An 11,327-nucleotide genomic window follows, 5' to 3' on the forward strand; every position below is an offset into this window, starting at 1 on the left:
CACACACACACACACACACACACACTTTATGACAAGAATTTGAAAAATGATATAACTTTCCAGTGCATAAATTTACATGATATATTTATACATTATACAAAATGTGACTTGTGTGCATAGGTTATTTAAATGGCAGTCTACAGTATATATGCAAGCTAGTATTTTTAATTGTCAAATGTAACATATCCATAGCCCTGTCATGTTGATGTTGACATGTCTTATCATTTTCTTTTAAAACTACTTACGAAAAACATAGCTATGTATTAAAAATTAGTGACATGAATATTCTTTTATTGACATCTTTTTTTCCCTCTTTTTTTCTTTTTCTTTTTATCCTTTATCCCAATTTTTACATCTTGAATATTTTATTACTCACATCTGTCTTTGATTTTGCCCATTACATCCATGAAGTGACAAAGATCTGTTAACTCAAACTAGGACTATTGCAATGTCATTTGTAAAATGTGCTGGCAGTGAAGCACAGCACCAATACAAACTTGTCAAGGATATATCATTCTGAATGCTGTCACACCTATATGTTTAAATAGTAATTATAGAGTATAATTTATATGAGTTGGATTAAAGCATATAACATTCTGATATTTAATATTATAAAATAGTATTAGGAAATCCTGCGTTACTTGGTCACAGCTTAGATTTACTTTGGTTTCTGAAAGAACATTATCTTCTACCCAGCCCCCTAAAAATCATCCTATGATTACTGACCAATAAGAAACTAGAATTTTCTAATACTATTTAATCATTTTTACTACTGTATAATGTCAAATACAAAGTTTCTTCTAAAACATTAGCTATGTTTATGTTTTTATTTTGCACTGTCTTGAAATTTATTTCTAGTTCTACTGATTTATCTTTAGTCCTTGTAATGAAAACAAATAAGAAACCCGCCTTCAATTATTAAAAAAACAAACAACAACAAAACCTATTTTTGTTACATGTTTAGAATTTGTTTATACCAGAAGCCCTACTATCGTTTTTTAAATAGTAGTTGCTAGTGTTTTTTCTTGACCCATGTGGACAGGGATATTTTTTCTGAACACTGTTAAGATGTGGTATAAAAATGTGCCATGCACTCTGTACTATGAAGAGGAGTATGTCTACACTAAAGCCCTAGCCTGTGCTTGCTCACATGTGTTTCCACATGCTTATTTGTAGTTCAAACTTGTGCCTTTTTGAACTGCTGAGGGAATGTGTTCAAGCCACAGCTTTGCATTAATTTTGACTAGAACCTGCCCACTCTGCAGTGACAGTGCAGGCAGAATCATTCAAGTGCTGAGTGTCCTCCACTGCCCTTCTCACAATTTCCATAGAGATGGACTGCCACAATTGACTGGGAAAGAATAATAAGATTTTTTCAACATGGACTCGTGGGTAGGGACCTACCAAAATTGCAATTTTTGTGACTTTCACGGATTTCAGAAAAGGGGCAATGCCTGTGAAATCCACAAAATGTGCGAAATCCACAGGGGAGAAAAAGAAGAAAACTTACTGAAAATAAAATGCTGGCTCCCCAGAGGGAGCCAGCAGTCCTCACGGTGCTGCTGCTCAGCTGCACAGCCTGCCGGGGAGGGAGGCTGCTCCCATGACAGGCAGCCCAAGATAGCTGCCACCCTGCTTCTTGTTGCTGATTGGCTGTGAGGGCTGTCTGTTTTATGGCCCCATTCCAGTTCACAGCCCTTGCAGCCAGTCAGTGGTGAGGGGCTGGGTCATAGGAACCCCTTGGCCAACAGCGATGTGGGGGGCCTACCATACTCTGCCCATGAAAATGGCTATTGGGCCTGTGTTTTTCCCACAAAATTGGCTAGCAGCCATCTTGAGTTTGGTAGGTGGGATATGCCTTCAGACATACTTAGGCAAATACTGAAACAAAGCACAACACAGGTAGGGCTTTGCTGTGAAGCTGTGTGCAACTACATTCCTCAGCTTGGGATTTTATTAATGATGCTCCTGATCTCCAATCCCTGTAAACAAATATGTATCTAAGCACCCTGAGAGAGTGAATCCTGCTGTTAACTCAGCCTAGCACAGCCCAAGCATCACCCTGAAAACAGTAGATACTAATACTTGGGCTAGGGCAGTGATATTCAGACCATGAGTCTTGAGCTACAGGTGTCTTCTCAACTTAAGACCAGTGGCTTTTCACAGAAAATGTTACCATTTTTTCTAGTTGCTTGTATTGCATTGTGTAAAGTACATCCCTAAAGCTATATACCAGTGCCACTATATCTGCTAGATATCCATGCATTCTTTTGAACTGGGGTGTGTTTCCCACAATTCATATAGTGGTGCATTATAGTGTTATAACTCTTTTGTTAATGCAGCTCCTCAGGTGGCTCCTGAGCCAGTGACGACTGAATGTCACTGAGGTAGACTAATCAGAATGCTCAGACCTGAGTGCTGACACCTGGCTAAGTGTCCAGTAGTGGGTCCATGAACACATGCAATTAACATGGCTGAATAAGCTCCAGCACAGTTTGTGCTGGAGTTTATTGCTCCCAGGCACAGCATTTACACATTCGCCTGGGACCACAGTATGTTGAGCCAGGGTGGTGCAGTTCCAGCTGGCAGGTGGCCAAAGGAGTCAGCGTGCCAGCCCAGAGCTGCTCCGCCCTGGCTGAGTATGCTACAGAGGGGCTGGCTGGGGCACAAGGGTGCTAATTCCACCATAGGATAGTACTTGTGTTGGGCAGTACTATCCTATGGTGGAGTTAATTAGTTGACTCTGTCCTAATAGTGTCACACTTGTCTACTGCAGAGCTAATTAATCAACTCTGTAGTACATTAATGTAAAGTGTATGTGTTGATGCCCCCAGTGACTTGTTCTGAGTTAATACTCCTGGTGGAACTACAGTTGCTATGAGTTGTAGCTCTGAAGCTTGCTAGGCATTAGTGAAGATTCAGAATATGTAGTCTCTAACATGGTTTGGTTAGCATGAGTTTAAAAAAAGAAACCCTGTCCACATTGGGTCTGGAAATTATGCAGATGCATTTTCAAGTTCAGTTTACAGAGGGTTTTAATTTATGTAGCTTTCCTATTTCATGTAGTCTCTGTCCTATGAAAACAGAAAACTGCTGAAATCCCAGTAATTTTTCTTCCTTCATTCATCTGCTTTGGCCCTTTTGCCATTACAGGTACAGATTTGACAAGAAACATTGTTGCAGCAGTCTGTAATAAAGGGTGGACTTGAACAGTTTTTCATACCTAGGCTAAAGCTGAATGCTTCAAAAAAGTTAGGTTAATGTCCAGTCATTCAATTGTCATTGTTGCATTGACATGTAATTCCAGTGGTGCAGTTTCACTACTAGTACCACAAATGTACACAGAGCACTGGAATTCTTAGAAGCATGTCATTCAGCTCTTCTCAGATGACTAGTGAAAATGCTACATCAGCACTCTGATTTGTTGTCTAGTAACAGTGTAATGGTAGACAGTTTCCTTGAAACTGCCAGCATAGATCTTGTGGTATAAATTGGAAGTATGTTGGTAGCCAGGCTTCCTGATGTGGTTGTGATTGTAGTGTAGAGTAGACCAGTTTTTGGTTTTTTAACACTGACTAACTGGCAGTAGTATATTACTCTGTCTTCTGCTGACTTGCTGGGAACTGAAGAGTCAAGCCTTTAAACAAGAGTCTCTCTCAGTCTTCTGCAAACTTCACTCTGAGAATGGACAAAAAAAAAACATTTTTAAAATGATGTGCTGAGATAAGGCTTTGAGATGATGTGTTAACTGCTGTACTCAAGTCTTTCTTGTATATCCCAACAGGAGAGATGTCTCTATGATAACAAACAATTTGATTTAATGTCTTTACATACATTTCAGTTAAAATGAACCCTGTTTTTCAAGCTGAAAAGGTTGCCAAGCAGAGAGGAGCCTTGGTGCATTGGTGGCATTTTAGGAAGCGGAAAGAGCTAGATGAAACAGGAAAGCACTCCCTTTAGAATTAGAGAGAGATTAAATGAAAGCTGCAATTCTTTTGTTTATTCTATTTTATTTATTTAGTCATATCATATGGAGCTATTTTAACCAGTGTAAGAATACATTATTTTTAATACAGATTATTTAAATTTCTTTAATAATGTTATGTATTTGGGGTAATTCTATAAATGTAATAAGACACTCCAGAGTGTGTTTTGCAGTCTTCCTACAGCTGTGTTTTTGCTGTCTGATTGCAGTGCTCTGTATTTGGCTTCATATTTGAATTGTGTTGAGCATTTCCAGCACAAAACACGTTCTGTTATGTCTTACTGATTGATTAGTATGGACAAATAGTTGTTGTACTCTTACAATTTTTGTAAAAAAAAAAAAAGGAAAAAAAAGCGTCCCATAATAACACATGTATTCAAGTTTAGAGCATTAAGCTATATGCATCAATTACAAAATCTGTATTGCTTTGCTTTTACATGTTAATCACAGACTTAATAAAAACAAATTAGAATACTTAACATGGTGATTTACTAACTATAAAAGAAAAACAAAGGCTAGAGTTCTAGGCATTGTATGGCTCTCTTGTTTGAGTTTGTGAGTTTCCCCCAAATTTTGTTTTTATTTAGAAATGTTTCTATTTCCCCATTTTTCTTTTATTTGTCTTCTTCACCCTTTACACCCTAGTTCTAGCCTCAGTTTTACCCAAAGTTGATTTGAATTACACCAGATTGCAGCAAGCAGAGAAGGCTCAAATGGAAGCTGAGAATGAGGATGAGAAATTTAAACAAGAATGTAAGAATAAATCTGAAAGCCTTCAGAAAGAAATCTCTCAAAAGGAAAAGCAACTGTAAGTATATCTTCCCTCTGGAAAAAGTACAAGTCAATTTTTTATCTTTTAAGTTCGGTTTAAAACATTATATTAATCTAAAATTTGTGATATATTGGGTATAGATACTGTAAAGAAACAGGAGATGCTAGACAGGGGCAGAGTGGAAGAAAATCTCTTATTCTAAGAAAGTCAGCCTACAGATAAACTTTTTCAAGTAGTTGTCTGGCCAGAAAATGGGAAACAACAATATTGTCTTTTGGCTGAGGATGCCATGTTAGTTTGCTAGGGAAATGGTTGTTAAAAACAGAAATCTCAATTAATAAAAAATATCCAACTTATTTTACTATAAATCATATGCAGGTCATAACAGCATATACTGAAACAGAGAATACATAGAACAGTTAACCATTAACGCTTATAAATGAGGCCAAAATCTTTCAGGACTAATAGTTAGACAGGTATCCATGAAATTCGTGAGTCTACTACAAACAAAAGTGTTAAAACTTTAAAAGAATGCAATTCTGGTCTCCTACGCCAAACAATCTCTGACAGGATTTAACTGAGAGTCAGTACAGTTATCACTATTTGCAAAGCAGTCAGAAATAACAGCAGTTATTACTGATACAATGTTTAAAGTGCAACTTTTAAATACACCTGCATCTATTTCACCTATTGATCAGCGGAATATCAAGGGTTGAAACTCAGGAGTTGAAACTACAGAGCAGGTGTATTACTGGATGTCCTAAACCAACTGATGTTAATAGTCTCCACTTATTTGCTGGAATCACCTCATCAGACATGGAGAGAGCAATAGCAAGCTAAATAGAATGCACTCAGCAGATTGAAGTTAAGAGGCCCCCCACTGCATGGCCACATTTTGACTCCCAATAGACTAAAATCACAGACAGGTTTCTTTTCTACAATGCAGCCCCTGGGTGAAACAATGACAACCACATGAAAAAAAATGTGGCAGTCACAACTAGAGATGACCCAGGAGGAAGTTAGGATGAATATCAAAACTTCCGAACATATCCCTGCAGGCACAGAGCTTGATTGGCCAACATGGAGAAGCTTGAACTGCCTCCAAACAGGGCATGGTAAAACTAAAGTTCATATGCAACTGTGCGGATACTCTGATTCAAACACCACGTATGAATGTTGGGTAAACGCTTAGACCATAGAAGACCTACTGGCCTGCCCATGCATGGGAGAACCATGCACCAATGAGGACCTTGCTAAGGCTACAGATTGAGCAATAGTATGTGACCATTTCTGACTACATTGGAACATGGTGACAGGACATGAGAAGGAGACGATGACCACAGAACTCTTCCATGAATCTGAATATTAATACTAGTTCAGCCATCATGACAAATGTTCACTTTACTTGCATAGTTGGCCTAACAGGTTTTTTTGAAAAAGAGTAGTTCAGGCCTCAGGGTCACAGATCTGCAATTCAGAATCCAAAAGGATAGGTTCATTTCTGATCTTTTCCAGTAAACAAGATGCTATGGTTAATGGGTTAAAATGTCTTTCCTTTAAAAATGGTTGTTGGCTCTTCTGTGACAAAATCAATATAGATGCATGTCAGATTGCAAATTTTTACAAAATTAGTTGGAATCTTTCTTCCTTCATTGTATGTAAAATGGGATTTAGACCCAGAAGAATCAGAAATTTGTTCTTATCTTCAGTTAGCATTTTCTGTGCTTTTTAAAGATTGATTCTTTGTACTGTATAGATGATGGCAGAATTACAGCAACAGTGTATGCATTAGATTGTCTCTTATTTCCTTTAAGAGGAATCCAGAAGCTGTGATTAGTATAAACCAGATCCGTCTTTGTATCTCGCATCAGTTTTGGTGAAATTTCAGTAAAATCAAATAATTTAGAATCTTTTGAAGCCAGGTCTGTACTGTAAAGTTAATATACTCAAGAATGTCATGCTGCACTATTCCAGGTGGTCTGCTTCCTAAATTGAAAACATTTATAGCCATGTCCAGAAGGGGTTTCAGGCTGGGTAAATGTCACTACTGAGTGACAGTGCCTGCATGCCATTAGCCTATCAACTATACTGCTTCTCATTTAGGAATTAATCTACCTGAAAAATCATGCTGGAGTACAGCTGACTGTCTAGATGTAGCCTATATCGTATTCAAGATACTCTAGAAACTGGGTCAGCAACCTAAGACCTACCAGCTGAACCTGGCCTGCAAAAGAGATTGAATGTGGCCTTTGGCAGCATGTGGCATAGGGGGATCAGTGGCACATGGTGGCAGGGGCACTACTGCAGTTGCTGCTTACCCTCGCTGCAAAATTCATTGCTCCTCATCACCTTTGGTGACAGAAATTGGCGGCACTTGGTGGTGAGGGTAAGCAGAGTCTATATCAGGGGGACATGAGAGAGATCCCTCAGCCCAAAGCAGGGAGGCAGTGCTGGGGTGCTGTGGAGGGGATTGGTGGCCTGTGGCAGCAGCTGGGTTTTGAGCAGCAGCTTGCCATTCTTAAAGGTTGTCAACCGGTGTGCTAGAAGTATACAGGCAGTCCTTGGACTTACGACATAATTGGTTCCTGAAAACTGCATCCTGAAAACATTGCAACTCAGAACTGATTTTCCCATAGGAAACAATGTTATAAATGGGGGATTGGTTCCTGAACCAAGGTTCAATACCCTATTTTCAGCAAAAATAAACCAGAATTTTGTACTCAATCAATTATAGATGAGTAACATAGCTACATTAATGTATTTATATTGTAAATAGCAATCATATTGATTTGGAAGGACTCCTCTGAGGTGACTTTGCTGGACTTTTTGAAGGGCTCTTAGTTGGACTTTTTGAAGGATTCTTGGCTGGAGTCTTCTCAGGATTCCTGCCCGCAGGTTTTTCTGGAGTTTTGTTTGCTTTCTTAAAGAAAGTGTCCAAGGAAGTTTGGACAGATGTTCTCCAGGGAGATAGGAGATGCAGCGAACTTGTTCACTGGTGTGGTGTTGTGTTATAAAGTTGAAACTAAGGTTAGAAATTTGAAACAGGGTGTCAATTTATAAATGTTACAACGTGTCACGCTTGCAACTCAAAATGTTGCAAATCAAGGACTGCCTGTAATGTTTGTTCTTAGTACTGCCCCACTTTCCTATAATATCCAGTCTTCATTGCCATATTTTTTAATAATAAAAATAATATGATGAGCAGTACAGATTCGTTTCATCCCTCATATTCTGTTGCATAAAGGATATATTATAACCCCCCCATGTGATACTTAAGTTAAATGGGAAGTTTATTTGTGTGTTTCTTAATAAGAAGGGCAATATATTAATTGGAACAGAGAGTTCTTCCAATTATATTAAATTCTAGAAATCTTATTACAAACTTCTTATTTTCTTACACTGTTACTACATTTGTGTATGATGTTTTAGAAATATTATTCCCAAATATCACATCAGAAAAACCTACAAATAATGAACTTGTAAACAAGTAAAAGTAGCAAATTGCCATTGTCTGCTGGACTGATAGTGAAACATAAAATAAAAAATAAATTATTTGTTAAATAAATATGCAGTGCACAAATGATTGGCTTTTGTTTGCAATTCTAGGATTCAACTGGAAACAGATTTGAAGATAGAAAAGGAATGGCGACAAGCATTGGAAGATGATTTTCAAAAGGAAAAAAAAACACTCTCTCATCTTAGAATAGAGACACAGCAAATAACTAGCCTTAAAAAAGTAAGTTCAGTAAAAGTTTTTATCAATTCACATTTAAAAAATAAATTTTTTGATCTTTGAATATACACACAGATTTTAAATGAAAATATTTTAAATTTCATTCTACCTTGTCTTAATGTCATGAGTTCAGGATTCTGTGTTTTTTTTCATAATGAGTACTGAGTGATACCCACATTTTTCTTTCTGAATGGTATTGAATGCTGTCTTTCTATAATCCAAATATAGACCAGTGAGTGTTGTTTTGTAATTGCTCTAATTTTGGACAATTGCCGGCTTAAAAAAATCTCTTATTACCAATTTGTATAGTTCTTTCTTGGAAATTAATTAAAAGAGGAAGAGGCGTGGAGGTAGAATCATCTATATTTTTATGTTAAAAATTAGACTCCAAATATTCACATTCAGGTAGTGGAAAGACTGCTGTTAAAAGATTCATGAGGAAATTCTCCAACATGTTCAATACCTGGACTTCTATTTTCAGAGAATTAATTAGACACAAATGAAACAAATACATATGGACCAACTGTCCATATATTGGTTGAATTGTTATTACTACTGTAGCATGCGAGAGTGGTAACCATGGACCCAGGTAATCTAGTGCGCTAGGCGACAGCAGAGGCAGTCTTTGGTAAAGAGATGTTAAAATCTAGGTATAAGACAGAAAGTGACAAGAATATAGCAGGGTCAGTTCAGACCAGTGTCTGCATGTCATTGATTGTTTACAGCATAAAATGTCCAAAAAAAATAGTGGTGGGATTCAAGTAGAGAGAATACCTTTGAGAGACATTTAGGATTATGTTGCTTGGGCCAGAAAAGCTAAAATGTACTCTCTGATATAAACTATAGTTTTAAATTGCATGATTCTTAGTTTGTCAAGAGGAGATAGGTGTAAGGAACACTTTCCACATAGAGAAGATAACTTGATTAGTAAATACCCACATTCAGTAAATTTAAAGCAAAGTCTCAATGAGGATAGTTCGTACATGTATATATGGGTAAGGCTCCATTTTGTTTATCTGGCATTCTCAGGTAGTTTTTCATAGCCTGGGATTTAAGGTAGGAGGTAAAATGCCTTTCCTTGGACAAACATTTAGATTGACCGTTGTCTTCTGTTTGACAACAAGATAGCAGCTTGTTGGTAGATATTTTCATGTAGCAATAGTCATTGAGCTTTTAAGCTAACTTTTTTAGTGTTTGGGCTCTTCACAGAAATACAATACTTTAAAGTAAGTTTAGTAAGATATATTTTAAAATATTTTTTGTGAAAAATCTAAATACTAAATTGAATATGCTTTAAAAGTTTTCAAAGCTCACAGAATTAGAGAAGTAGGGCTGGAAGGGACCACATTAGGTCCTCCTGCCTGAGGCAGGACCATCCTAAATAAATCCATTGTCTAACCTCTTGGCAAAAGTACAATCAACCCTGACAAAACACAAGGTATAACACCCTAACCTGCCACAGGTAAAGCCTGGGGACCAACAGCAATCAGTGTCCACCTGCTGTAAAGGTTGTTAATATATGCTTAAGGAAAAAATACATTAGTTTCTGATTTTTCATTAAAAATAGGGAGTGTTTTCCTATCATACCACATTTTCCCCAGGCTCCTTCCATAGTGCAACTAATATGTTTTGACAGTTTTCTGGCCTGTATCTTGAATCTGAATATCCAATATTCATTCATGTCAGGAATTCATTAGCCTCTAAGCAGAGGTCATGATCTTTAGGAAGCAGCTGAAGTAGGTAAAGAACTAAGACAAAAATATCTAAAAGAAAAAAGTAGGCAATCAAGAAACCAAAGCAAAGCAAATCAGTGGTAGCTGATATAAAATGTGCCTAGGTGGGAGACTACACCTGATATTTTTTAATGTAGGTTAAAAACTTTGTTATGGAGGCAAATCTGAGATACAGATGCTTTCCCTTTCTGTTCCCGGTTTGTGCCTTGCTCCTTGTCTTTTTTAGTGTAGCAGCATCTAGAGGCCAAGCCAGTTAGTTTTCTGCTCTGTTAGTTAGCTGGTTCCTTAGCATCCTCTATCATCTTTCTGTCTTCCTCCTGGTTTATTCTTCTGCCAGTTGTACTAAAGCTTTGAGAATACTCTATCTATGTTTTATTCAAGTTGATGTGCTATGCCAGTAGTGCTGAACCTTTTTTCCCAGCGGGCAAGGTCGTGCCTGGGCTGACTGCAGGCCCGATGGTGGTTCTGATCCAGCACCCAGGGCTAGCACAGCAGCTGCCATTTGGCTATGTTGGTGGGGAGTGGGGAAGGCGGGGGGGGCAGCTCTACTTGAGCCTGGTTCTACAAGGGGGTAAGGGAGTTCACGTGGCCCCCACAGGCAGGCAAGGGGGTAGGAGGGAAAGGGACCTGACCTGGCCCTGCAGGGAGGGAGGGGGGCATGGTCCAACCCCTCAGGGAAAAGGGGCCTGGCTCCATAAGGGGAAAAAGGGCATTGCCCAGCCCCTGGGGAGAAGGGAGTGTTTTCTGGGAGGGGGCATGCCTTGGCTCTAACTTGCATGTGAGCCTTGGGGTCTGGGAGTATGACAGGGAGGAGGGTGGCTGTAGTAATTGCCACCACTCCCCCGCTGCCAAATTCCCTGACCCTGTGGGCCAAATGAGATGGCTCTGTGGGCCACATTTGGCCCTCAGGCTGGAGGTTGAGCACCCCTGTACTATGCACATCACTGTAGTGTTCAAGCATGGCCACTTTCTTTCTTTTATACATGCCACCCTTTTTGTATTAGTCTCAGACAATGCAACTTTCTGCTTTCTATATATACTTAAGTGTTGTCATTTTAGTGTGTGTGTGTGGGTGTATGTGTGTGTGTGTGTGTGTGTGTGTGT

General features: G+C 38.5%; 1 protein-coding gene across 5 annotated transcripts in view; it reads left to right on the top strand.

Annotated features, from left to right (window-relative positions):
• The window catches only part of RUFY2 (RUN and FYVE domain containing 2), a 60,349-nt gene that overhangs the window by 33,323 nt on the left and 15,699 nt on the right, over nt 1-11,327 (top strand). For 4 of the 5 annotated variants that reach the window (XM_019507865.1, XM_019507862.1, XM_019507863.1 and 1 more), the window contains 2 exons: nt 4,674-4,793; nt 8,364-8,493. In XM_019507865.1, the coding sequence (XP_019363410.1) occupies nt 4,674-4,793; nt 8,364-8,493 (250 nt within the window). Of the gene's footprint in view, nt 1-411; nt 921-4,673; nt 4,794-8,363; nt 8,494-11,327 lie in introns of those variants that run through there. The other variant, XM_019507866.1, reaches the window with a different exon arrangement.

The sequence above is a fragment of the Gavialis gangeticus genome, unplaced genomic scaffold, assembly GCF_001723915.1.
Source record: "Gavialis gangeticus isolate Ggan-Ray unplaced genomic scaffold, GavGan_comp1, whole genome shotgun sequence".
Lineage (NCBI taxonomy): Eukaryota > Metazoa > Chordata > Crocodylia > Gavialidae > Gavialis > Gavialis gangeticus.